Raw genomic sequence first — 13,146 nt, forward strand, 5'->3', positions numbered from 1 at the left:
TCTGCTGTACTGTTCTGCAGGGGAAAGCGAAGGGGACATATGGCGCCCGCAAATCTACAACGCGAGGCTTGCAAGCCACACTGCCTCGCCTCGCCGTCGTCGTTCGCCACTGAGCTGAGATGGAACGTCGTCGTCTTGCAGCACAAACTTCAATCAGTAGCTAGAACAAAATATCTATGCGGGTTGAAAAGCCTGACGTGCCCACCATTTCTCTTTGTTATCCTTCCGTTCTGCTGGCCTTTTGAAGCACCACAACATTATAGGATCCCCAAAGGTACATCACAAGCTGGCATGTCGATTCAGAAATAATCTTTTCTCTTAGCTCATTATTACCAATGCCAGATGACCATCATAAGCCGTAACACACAGCATGATATGAAATCATGTCTGATCTTGTTGAACGTCAATCTAACGCCGGTCGGTAGCTTGGAAAGCCAAGCTGCAGCCAGAAACTTGAGTTTATCTGAGCTGTTCAGCTCGGAAGGGATAAAAAAACGCGGCTATATTTCAGTGTATCTTCATGCTAAAGTTACAGACGCAAAAGGAACCGCAGAAGTTTGGATAGGTTTGCCCAACAACACAGCATTTGGAAAGCTTCTAGAGAACAGGAAACAATGGAGTAGCTCAATTTAGACTAAAGGTTCATCAGTTGCTGAAACACAATACAAATGTACCATTCAAGACAAAGCTTCTACAGAAGAAAGCCACTTAAGGCACTGCAGCTCCAGCTGGTCTATATATAATTTTTTTTGTTATGTAAAGAGGAGCTCAGGCAGGATGAGATCAGTAGCATAGCTTGTTTTACTCTCCTGGAGCAGAGACACCCTGCTTCAGCTTTTCCCTCTTCAGCTTCTTCTTGGAAACTGGCTTCTTCTTCTTAGGCGGAAGTGTCTTCTGCGCGTACACATACAGCGCATAGTTCCCCACAAAGAAGAGCAGCAGGAAGCTCGCAACCACAAGCAGGACTATCATTCCTGGGTTCAGGCCCTTGTTGACCTCCTCGATGATCACATTGTTCTGAAACAGCAGTGATCTATGAGGAGAAAATAAACAGGATACCTGTGACAGCTGTAGTGGACTAAACGCATGTATCTTGTAATATATCTTGTAATATCGTAATTTTGAACACATATATCCTTCTCTACAAATGGGACAAATCAAAAGCTAACTGAACAGAACAGCACCATAACATATCAGTAATTGCTCCATATAGAGCACTTCTGCTACGGAAATGTTACCTACAGCTGCATAGACTAGTCACATCACAAAAAATGAAGCTTAATCTGAACATATTAGTAAGGCCAAGATTTCATATATTAGCAGCTGGCAGTCCTACAAAACCTACGTAAAGTGATACAGGCATATGAAGAAAAGTGATCTAATTAGACTAGAGTCACCATTCAGAATCAATTACGCAGATTAGCTAGCACAGATAAGCACAGACATCAATGGATATCAACTCAACAGCTAGAATTACTATAAATGTTTAGGCCTAGGGCACATGCACCTAAAAACATGAAGCAATTTACATAGTAACTGAACAAAAAGCTACACTCAGGTATTACGCATACAAACAAGAATAGCAACCACTAAACCAGGTAAGCGCATCATGAAATTAAATTTTTAAGTAGGTAATCATACAATTCTTAAGTCTGCTGGTAGCCTTGTATTCGTAAAATCCACTAGATATAGAAACATCAAACTAATCATGTAAGGATAATACATAGCATCAGCTAGATAGAGAATTGGACAAAACTAAAACACTGAACACTATGTTTATAAAACATGATCCACATAAATGATGCTCAGAGAGTCAGAGCACTCCGCATTTGCAACAGTCAGCAAGCTTATGTGACTTACAAAGCACATGAAACCAAAGCTCGTGAACAAGATAAAAGCATTTTTGCAATCCTTTTTCTAGGACACAACTGAAACATGCATTTCTTACTGGTGCAACAACCGTACTACCTAAAACCTATCGGGTCCGTAGAAGTATTGCACGAATTCGGCAGATCCAATCCTCTACACATCAAACTGAAACAAGATGCACCGAAATCATCTACAACTCCGGCCAGTCAACGCTTGCTGCTCTATGACGGAACAACAACGACCCCTAGCTCGCTGCCACGTTGAGGACCAAGCCAAAACCAAAACCCACCGCGGACGGAGAAGATAAACATCAGATCTGAATTTTGCATGCTCGTCGCACAGCTAGATATTAAGGGTGAGTGGAACGGGGGAGGGAGAAGCAACCGTGGTCACCGGATTCCCCTCTACACCGGTGCGGAGGGTCTGAATTTTCGATCAATCCTTGCGTCAAAACAGAAATCCCACACCCACCCAAAGAGGAATGAAGAGCTCGAGAACCCCTTACCGCCGAATCCGCGAACTGATCCGCCATGGCGGCCGCACGATCTGAGCCAAACACCCCGCTCTGGACCAGAAGATTTGGAGGAGTTAGCCGCAGAATGGAAGAAGGTGTGAGCACGGGAGGTGACGAGGATGAATCGTAGGATCTGAAGAAAGCTCACCTTTTGCGTTGCTGCCGGTCCTGGGGACCTTTGCGTCTTTCTCTTGACCTCACCACCCCTGGCTTGCCTCGCCTCCGCGTGTGGGTTTTATGGGCCGTTTGATCTGGAAGTTTCTACGCAGCGTGTTTCACGGGTTTTGTGGGTTTTTTCTTTTCCTTAGTATCTCTGATATCTTCTTTAAAGGGAAATGAAAAAAAAACTTCAACAATTCCCCCAAACTTCGCCCAGCTTCTTGCAACACCAAAAAATAGATACCCACCGCGTATATTTTCGCGTTCCTATTTCTCCCCAAATCGCAATTCCCGCGCGCGAGTTGTCCTTTCCCGTGCGCGCGAGCAGACCACCCTTCCCAGCGGGGCCTCTTCCTGTGCGCGCAACGGCGGCGGCGGGGTGAGGGGCGGCAGCGCCGGTGGGGTGTGTGGCAGGGTGAGGGGCGGTAGCGGCGGGCCAAGGCAGCGTCCAGGTGGATGGCGAGCGCCAGGCAGCGACGAGCCGGGGCGGCATCCGGACCAATAACTGCCATTGGTCATTGTCAAGAAATGTTGGTAACAATTAAGTCAGATTTTTTTAAAAAAAGTTAATGAATGTTAACAAATGTTGATGATGTTAAAACATATTGTATATAGACTTAATATGAACTTTAAAGATGAGTTGTTTATCCATCTTTCGAAAGATATTTATGAGCACCCATCCAATGTGGGGGCTGGGGTGCCCCTACCTCAAAGAGAAGTAAGAAGAAACGGAGGAAGAAGAAGAAGGGAAAGTGAGGAGGGAGGAAGAAGAGGAGCCAGACTATTTAACCTATTATTTAATCAACCATTAGCAAATTAACAACTATTCATGTGCTTATTTCTCTTTTTTTCCCTCGAAGAATTTTCGTCCAACTCGAAGTTTACATGAACGTAGATGTTTGCATGTTCTAATCATCCATCATTTTATGTTCATATTTGTCGTCCATACATCTATGGGTCCACCACAAGATTTGGACAGTCCTAGATACGGGACTGTACATCGAGACGTGTCAGACATGGAGACTAAGTACAGGACGGCGTGGTCTATGTGGAGGACTAGTCGAGGATTAGGAAACTAATCATAGCAATTAGAGTAGGACTCACTAGTTAAATCCGACTAGTATTCTTGTAAACAACCGACCTGTAACCCTGCCCCCGGCAATATAAGGCGAGGCAGAGATCCCCACACATTGGACGTAGGGTATTACATGATCTAAGCAGCCTGAATCTGTCTAAATTGTGTGTTCGAGTTCACCTTCGAGTTCCTGATCTTGACGAGCCCCGCGCATAAAACACTACCTCAGGTACCCCCTCGATATGTTGCCGGATCTAAACACTGACACTGGCATGTCAGGTAGGGGATCTCGCTGAGAATCTACTGGCGAACTCGAGGCTCAAGTCATCATCAAGCCCACCGTCGCGTTTGAAGCAGGCGCGACATTCATCTTCGGCTCCTGGGTTTGCATCGCACACGGTGCTAGAAATTTCCACCTCCACATTGCGCCAGCCTTAGAGAAGAAGTAGTACGACACCAACCTTCACCACCAAGCTCTGGAGGATTTCGTTAAGAAATTCGACGAAATTTTTAACCAATTCAAAGGCTTGGGAGACGAGTCCGAGTATAACTCAACTTCTCCCACTATTCGGATTGGTTCCCACGAGCTGGCGCTTAATCATCATGCGAATCGGTCTACAATACAAGTCGATTCCTGTTCAGATACCGAAACTCGGGTACTGCCTACCAAGCTACCCTGTCCAGATCACAATTCAACTCGGATTTGATCGAGAACCTCGACCACTACTCAGATCCGGATGAGGAGACTCCATTATCAAGTCCACAAATAGGACATGGTCATTACATCAACTCCACAAGGCAGATTTGTCTACTGGTCCAACATGAAGCCACCTGCTCTTGCTAAGGATGACCAATCATGCCTTGTCACCTACCTTGACACCCTCCCGTACCACGAGGGAACCCCTATACCGCCCATCTACGAATAAGATGGCTCCACAAAGGTCATCACGTTAAGTTCGGGTAGTTTTTACTCTAGAGAGGGAACTCTTCGCCCTCTTGACCGCACAAGAAGGTGACGGTGAAGATCCACCAGAAAGGAATCCACATATAAGGAGAAGAAACTAAAGCTCAAAGGAATCAATGGCGAGCAAGAAACGCTGCAAGGGCAGAGTGTCGCCGCCGCCTTGCAGCTGACCTACCCATCATGAACTTGGATCATGCGTTTAGAGCAGTTCAGACATGCCAAAAATCATACTCCTCTCACCATCATCGCATCCATTGATCTGATTACTCGGACAATGCCACAAACCAAGTACACCAAGCAACTGGCTTAGCTGGCGGAACGCACGTACAAGCAACTCGATCAACAAAGCTCAATACACTCGGTTCAACACACCTCATCCTAGCATAGCAGTAGCCATAGGCGACCAAGTTGAAACGAGGGTGCCAGAAACGAGGGTGCTAGAATTGAGGGTACCGGACCAAGTTAAGCCGAAGCAGAGGGTAGTCAGGTGGACCCCTCGAGAGGCCATGTCCACCATGAGCCCCACCCAGAGTCTGAAGCCTAAGTACGTGACCTTCATCAGAAGATCAACAACAGTCGCGACGCCCGTACAATCATTGAGGGACGCCGTCGTGAATGTGAGCAAGAAGTTGAGTACCATAGAGAAGATTCTGACGGGTTTCCCGCCTTCTCAAAATGAGTACGGAAGATAGTTCTACCCGACAAGTTCAAACCTCCGGGTATCACCAAGTACGATGGCAAGTAGGGCCCAGTCCAATGGCTGCAGTGCTACTCATTATCAGTACAAGTGGCAGGAGGGAACGATGACACCAAGGCCATCTACTTCCCCATCTGCATGGAGGTAGGGTCACTCACATGGCTTGAGTCCTTAGACAAGAACTCCATCGACACATGGAAGCACCTAAAGGCTGCATTCACAAACAACTTTGCAGAGGCAATGAAGCGTCCTGGCAACAGGATCGACTTGTCTCAACTCAAACAGCAACAAGAAGAGACCCTACGCAGTTATCTACACCGTTTCTTCAACAAGAAGGCTACTATGGTGGACATCACGGAGCATGATGCCATAGATTGCTTTCAGAACGGTCTCTATGACCGCCGGATGTTCCAAGATTTTGGCAAGAGACACCCCAAAGATATCAAGTCTCTCAAGATCATGATACAAGCTTGGATGGATGAAGACAACAAGGAGATCGAGAGGTTCGAGTCTAGTCGTCGTAAAAGAGGCTAGAACAACAATGGCCAACACAATGACAAGAACCATAACGATCGCCCTAATAATGACAATTGAGGCAATTGCTCGGGTGGTCAAAATTGCAAGAGGAAGCCAGACAATACTGTCGCGACTATGTCCCAGTCTTCAAGAAAGGTGGTAGGAATCAAGAAAGGACTCCGTTTAGTGAGCTCCTGAAAAAGCAGTGCTCGTGGCACCCACACCATAAGCACTCTGCAATGTATTGCTATAGTCTACGCAGAGTCATGAAAGATCTGCCAGAACGTTCTGAAGCAAAAGGACAAGGGCAAGGCCAAAGAAGATGAAGACAATGGCGACAACGGCAAATTTCAGAACCCATGCAACACCGTCAACGTCATCTTCGGTGGCACACCGGATACGGCTACTAAGCGATCCCAGAAATTGGCCCTTCGAGAAACTATGTCCATTGAACCAGCAACACCTACGGTCCTCCAGTGGTCCGAGGTGCCAATCACCTTCTCCAGGAAGGATTAGTGGACTAGTTTCTCAGACCCAAAACGCTACCCTCTCATCCTGGACCCAGTAGTCGCAGGCTCTCAACTCACAAAAGTACTCATTGATGGCGGCAGTGGTCTCAACGTACTCTTCACCAAGACTTTGAGGAAGATGGGCCTCGACGTTACGGATATGCTCACCCCAACGAACTCTCCATTCTACGGGATTGTCCTAGGCAATGTGGCTATACCTCTTGGTTAGGTGATTTTGCCAGTTACCTTTGGGATCAAAGAACACTAAGATTGCCACGTTACCTTCAGGACCAAAGAACACTAAGATTGCCGCGTTACCTTCGGGACAAAAAGCACTACCGAGCATTTTAGGACCAAGCTTATGTTTCAATTTTCTACTTTTATTTTATATTACATCATAATTTCATTTGAATTGTAACTTTGAATCTTAAATAAATGTAATGTTTGACTGCTTTTACCAAACTGAACTAGAGGCTACACAGCACCATTTAGCTACAATCTAGCAAAATTCAAAGGAGGTTTTCATAAACCCAAAGGTTAACAAACACTCTTAAGATGTGTACTTATTCTTCTTATTTGCTGTAGTTTGCTCGGGGATTTAACGCACCTCAATTGGTTATGATCCTTGTGATGAATCTTGGGTTCGAGTTTACTTGTGACATGCATGTGTGTACCATAGTGTGTATCCAGCCTGTACTTGAAGAAGGAATTGATATGTTCAAGCTTGTTTCAAAAAGCTTCTACGAATTTGCTAGGCCTCGACAAACAATTTTTACACAAACATAAACCGTAGATAAAACAATACACTCAAACTAACTGAGATAGTTAGAACATACTACGTAGAAACATAGAAACTATTTTTCATGGATTCAACAGTCACCGGGAACTATGAGCTTGGCTGGCATAGTCATCTCGGTAGTCAATTCACAGAGAAAGGTCACTTGTGAAATTGCTCTCGCGATGAGATAACGGACCAGCAAGAGGCACTACGAGCTTCCATGTGCAGTAGAAATTTAAGCACAAGTCCATCTCAGATGTTCAGAGAATTCCATATTCACCACAACAATTTCTTACAGCAAAAGAAGCGGCCCTGAAGACCGTCTTTTTTTTATTTTGACCCTTTTCACGAAAATTTTTTACAAATAGGCTCCTGGCGAAACCAATTCCAAAAATGGACCCTTAGCTTGGCGCTAGGATAGCTGGCGCCAAGCTATAACGTCTTGGCGCCAACCTCCAGGGCGCCAAGGTCCCCACCATGGCGTGCCCACGCGGCGTGGCATGGATTACGTGGCGGGCGGGACCTTGACGCCAAGATCGGTGGCGCCAAGGCTTGGCGCCAAGATCGGTGGCGCCAAGGCTTGGAGCGCGCGTACCTTGATTACATCAACGAGATAGACGCGCTCACGGCTCATAGTGTAAGTCAATTGTTTTTTCACATTCTTTGTACTCCTTTACTATAAGAACTAATATCTTGTTTGGACATGTTGCAAGTAAATTGGCAGCCTTACGAAGGAGAGGACGCACTTCCTTTTGCCGTTAGCGCCATGTGTGCGGCGGACGACGATCTTTACAGGATGAAGTGCCCTCTCATATGTTTCTATGCTGTCGAGTACCACCTGCCTGATCGAGTAGCACGTCAGTTTGGAATCAGGCAGATTTGGCCAACACCTGCGACCTCGACTAGTGTGGAGTTACACAAGTAAGTATTTTCCTATTTGAATTATTTCCATTACCATTAACTTAATTTTGCCTAGCAGTAAGATCTAACGTGACGTGCAGCGTGGATCGTAAGAAGAAACGGAAGATCTCTGAGTGGCACACGTTCCACCAGGCTTACATTGAGGAATGGGAGCAGGTCGAGGACAACATGGACGAGAACGACGAACCGCACACAAACAGTGAGTATAGGCAATACCAGAGTTGGTACCAAGGTGCGACGCGTCACAGGCTGATGGTACAATGGACGCAAGATGACTACACCGACATCCAATCGTCCGACGATGAAGACACGGTGTACGATCAGAGTACTCGTGCTGGAAGGCAGGTGGAGACAGGACCAATCCTGGATAGGATGGTAAGACAATTGCTTCACTTTTCTAAGTTATATGTTGAGTTACTTAGTGATTTAGTTAGTTCGATAAGGACTTAGTGACTTACTAACTTAATCATTTAATCATGTAGTGACTTAGTGTGTAAGTAAGTTAATGACTTAATCATTTATTTCTTTAGTGACTACTGATTTCTGAAAATTTGTTGTAGGGCCGTACGCTCCAAAGCTCGGTTAGAGATATTGAGCATTTCCGTCCTAGAGTTACGGACCCCGAGACGTAAAGTTTTCTAGACGTAAGACTCAAATTGTTCTTTCAAATACTTTATTAATACGTTACATTCTTTCGTTTAACTAGTTTTTTCAAACAGCAACTGTCTAGTCGACTTCGCCGTGTGGCTGCTCGTTGTGGTTGCAGGACTGCCACGACGCGAGACGTGCATATTCCATCCCCACGCGAAGGAGACGTTGGTACGTCTAGGCAAGGCACCTCAGCGTCGGAAGCAATTGCATCCGAGGATGAGGACGACGACGATGACGACGATGACCAAAGGCCCGACGAGCTTGGCCCGTCTCAGCTCCACGAGGCTCCCTTGACTCAGCCCACACAGGTTGTAGGCACTAGACTACGTCGTCCACGTTCTCCTTACACTCCAGGCACCGACGCCCTTGGTCACAAGGGTAAGGGTAAGACTAGGAGGCAGTGATGGTTCTTATTGCGAACTTTGTGTTATATGGACTTTGTGTTATATGGACTATTTGTATATATGGGCTTTCATTCTGAACTATTGTGGATTTTATTATGAATGTGTCACATACTTGTGTCATATGCTTGTATGTTTGTATTTATGTTTACTATTCATCTCGTAATTTTGTATGGATTGCATCAAAAAGTAGGGGAAATTCTGCCGAAATTTCGCTAACAAGTACCCTTTTTATTTTCTGCGGAAATTTCACTAGAGTACAACTTCAAAGTGCATTACATCGCAAAATAAACATAGGTCGTCTACCACTTGCATGTCCATACTTAAAGTGCATCATTACATGACAACATAATAAAAGTCTCACAGTAGAAATAAACCGTAGAACTAGAAACTAATTATGACTACTGAGTGCAACGAGGCCCTTTCTCTTCCTCAAGGCATCGGGATTCTCCTCAACCGCTGCTTTCGCTCGGCGTGCACGCTCAAGCTTCTTCTCCCTCTCCTCCCTGTTCGCAGCAACACGCCTCCTTTCCTCCTCTTCCTTGTGCTCCTTTTCCGCAGCCTCCTCTCTGAGCCTCTTCTCGTACACCTCCTTCCTCTCTGCATCCCAGCGCATCATATACTCCAAAAACTCCTTGTCTTCAGGATTGATCTCAGTGTCGATCCAATACTCAAAATCACATAGCGGTGGAGGGGTCTACAACAAATGCAATTGTTATAAAACAAAAAAATTATGGTCAATAATTATAAGACAACAACAATTCCTTACCAACATGTTAATGCGGCGCTGACGAAGTGTAGGTTCAAATGCAAAGTTGGAACACATCCAAATACCTCTGCCTATACGTGGCATGTTCATCGGACTTGGCTACCTTGCAAGGATCGCCGCAAAAGCACATAGGCACTGGAACACCACTAGGCAGAGGCAATGGATCGAAGGCATTTCCGGTCCGCTTGGCGCCATAACTACAATTTAGTTTATTTCATTGTAAGAATCAAACACACTTAACAATAAATCTACAATTAAGGTTTTTTCATTTGATCCACAACAATGAGCATATAACATAACTACATGCGCAGGGGTTACCTTAGTTTCTTAGCTTTTCCACGCCTCGGCATCCTACATTTGCATGAAACCCTAAGTTCAAAAATGCAACAAATATATAGCGAATCGATGTGAAAAAAAGGTACGAGGGAGAGAGGATACCTTGCTCTTCAAGATCCACGGATCAAATGAAAGTTTCCTAAGCTAGAATGACGATTCGTAGTATAGGGCGAAGTAGGGAGAGTAAAAACCCGAGAGAATGAAGAAGAATGAGGAGGAACTCTCGGGTAGGAAGAAGGACCGGCTAGTTATGTAAGGAGGCTTGGCGCCAAGCCTTGGCGCCACGTCAGAGGCCCGGCGCCACGTGGGCACGCCATGGTGGGGACCTTGGCTCCAAGCTAAGGGTCCATTTTTGGAATTGGTCTCGCCAGGGATCTATTTGTGAAATTTTTTCGCGAAAAGGACCAAAATAAAAAAAGTCGGCCCTGAAGAAGTGCATCCCTCGTGTGAAAAAAATGGTGGAGGTCAAAATAATCAGACAAAATTTAACGGTCCACATCATGTGGATGTATGTGTCTGTTAAAGCTTAAATCCTAAATGAGACGTCATTCCGAGTAAATTTCAGCAAGTAAAGACCATGCATTACAGATTTGAAGCCTATGGATAATCACAAAATCTGATAATGGAAGCACAGAAACAACATCAACCTAAATATTCTTCAGATATTTGGAAAACGACAAGTGAAATTGATAACAAGATTATAGTCTAGATTCAGAATCTCAGATGATTTACTGACATGAATAAAATGCCTGCTAATCATCGGTAGCAAATCTTAAAGGTTTAAATATAGAGGCCACCTAAATCATTGTCTAGATTCAGAACATCAACCCAGTACAACACAAATTATCTGCCAGTGGCACCATGGACATTGCTCTTCTTCGGAATGAAACCTCAAATGCAGCCAAAGTTATTAAATAGTAGATTCAGATAACCTGCTAAAAATAACACAAAATGCCTTCAACTGTTTGATTGTTGATCATCCCTGCAGTTTTAGTAGCCCATGATGTCGATATCACTGTCAAAGGGGTCAGGCAGAGCATTCACATCCTCTATACTGAACCCCTTGCGATGTACGACTTTCAGGCCCTCGAGCACGACTTTGGCTTCCACGGAGGCCCTGTGACATTGACTGAGCAGATTTTGCTTTTCTGTAATCCATGCAGGGTTGTTGAACATGGAAGATTGAATCTTCATGATCTGCAGCACCTGCGCATTTGCAAGGAGGAAACACACAAATTCAAGGATGTTTGGGTTCTCAACTTTGCTTCTTTGGTTCTCAATGTTGATTTCCAGCCTCACGCTCTTGAGATGGTTCACCATACATCCAACGGGATCGAGCTTCTGGTAGTAGTTTGAGTCAATTGTGTGAAACTCCCCTTCGGCGCGCTTGTTGCCCTTTTGCACAAAAATGAGGAATAAGAGGAAGCCTTTGCAGTGTTCAGCTAACGGATACTCCCTCCGTTCCAAATTATAGGTCGTTTTGGCTTTTATAGATACATAGATATTATTATGCATCTAGACATAGGGTATATCTAAGTGCATAACAAAGTTTATGAATCTAATAAAGTCAAAACGACCTATAATTTGGGACGGAGGGAATAGTACAGACAAGAACAAAGCAACATGGCAACCTCAAGCTATAATTACCTGGATATGCAATGTCTCCAGGAAGGGGAAGCACTTGAGCAAGTTCATCACTGACTCCAAGTTCTTCTTGCTCGATAACATCACACCGATAGCCAGAACCTTCACGCTGTTGAAAGGAGCACGCAATCCCTTGGCAACCTTCTGCAATGTACAAGTGAACGGTGCGTGCCTCTCGGGCTTAGCTATCTCAGATGAAGAAGAACAAGAAGTGAATCCCCCCAAAAAAACTACCTTCTGAGCAGTAGGCATTTCAATGCCGTGGAAGAAATCCCGGTAGCCCACCACGAGATAGCCTAAAGCAGTAAGCTTTGGCGCGCCGACGATGGTGATCTCTGTTCCCAGATGCGCGTCGCCGAGCAGGCGCTCCAGGCGCGGGGCGTCCTCCACGGTGAGCTCCTCTAGAAGCTTGTACTGCCACACCCCCAGCAGAACGAGGTTGCGGCAGGAACTGATGTGGATGCGGCGGGGCCCCTGGATGTGCTTGAGCATGACGCTACGGAGCGCGGGGCAGCCGGAGAGCAAGCTCTGGAGCGCGGCCTCGGAGATGTGAGTTCTGGAGAGGGAGAGCTCCGTGAGGCGGGACGCGGAGGCGGCGGCGGCCCCGGCGTCGGAGAAGCGGCACTCACCGAGGGCGAGGGTCTCGAGCGTGGGGGAGGTGAGGAGCGGGTCGGCGAGCGCGCAGTGGCACCACTCGGGTGGGCAGAAGAGGGAGACTTCGCGGGCGCGGTGGTCGCCGGCGGCGAGGTCCCGGAACCAGGCCTCGGCGGTGGGGACGCGAGCGCGGAGGGTGGTGCGGGCGAGGCGGAAGCGCTCGACGGGGCCCGGGTGGGAGGCGAGCGCGACGGCGACGGCATCCGCGCGCGCCGCCCAGGGCGTCCCCGCCGCCGCCGTGGCGAGGGCGATGGAGAGGCCGGGCGAGGCGGGGAGGTCGAGGTCGTCGAGGCGGAGCGGGGTCCCGCGCCACGTGTCGCGCCAGCGCGTGGAGAGGACGGCGGTGCGCGCGGCCTCGGCGGTGGCGAGGCGGGAGATGATCGCAGAGCGGAGCTCGAGCGGGAGGTTGCTGATGAGGTCCTCGCCGACGGCATCGCGCCGCGGCGGCGCTGCCATCTCGCCGCGGGGGTTTGGGCGGAGAGGGTTTTGTTCGCCGGCCGAATTTGGTTTGGCCGAATATACTCTCACAGATTATTACAACTCAACAATCCATTTCTATCCGGTTTGTAGATTGTAGCTGTGGATCGTTACAATCCAGATCATTACAATTTACAAACCACAGTCTACCTCGCTTTAGTACAGCCTCTCATGGTTATTCTTTTCTTGTTTATTTGTGGTTCAGAGTTAAA

The 13,146-nt window shown here is 46.8% G+C and overlaps 2 protein-coding genes across 2 annotated transcripts; both read right to left on the reverse strand.

The window, feature by feature from the left end:
* Positions 1–487: 487 nt before the first annotated feature.
* Positions 488–2,645, reverse strand: LOC101753737 (DNA-binding protein S1FA2). Its single transcript, XM_004975480.3, has 3 exons — positions 2,532–2,645; positions 2,375–2,434; positions 488–1,017 (listed from the first exon to the last, which is right to left on the reverse strand). Exons 2-3 carry the CDS (start codon positions 2,399–2,401, stop codon positions 802–804), a joined length of 243 nt encoding a protein of 80 aa, XP_004975537.1. The 5' UTR covers positions 2,402–2,434; positions 2,532–2,645; the 3' UTR covers positions 488–801.
* An 8,118-nt stretch (positions 2,646–10,763) lies between these two features.
* LOC101756693 lies at positions 10,764–13,008 on the reverse strand. The gene is made up of 3 exons (XM_004975487.3): positions 12,038–13,008; positions 11,807–11,947; positions 10,764–11,554 (listed from the first exon to the last, which is right to left on the reverse strand). The coding sequence occupies exons 1-3, from the start codon at positions 12,911–12,913 to the stop codon at positions 11,150–11,152; spliced, it is 1,422 nt and encodes a 473-aa protein (XP_004975544.1). The 5' UTR covers positions 12,914–13,008; the 3' UTR covers positions 10,764–11,149.
* Positions 13,009–13,146: the final 138 nt, after the last annotated feature.

The sequence above is a fragment of the Setaria italica genome, chromosome VII (genome assembly GCF_000263155.2).
Source record: "Setaria italica strain Yugu1 chromosome VII, Setaria_italica_v2.0, whole genome shotgun sequence".
Classification (NCBI taxonomy): domain Eukaryota; kingdom Viridiplantae; phylum Streptophyta; class Magnoliopsida; order Poales; family Poaceae; genus Setaria; species Setaria italica.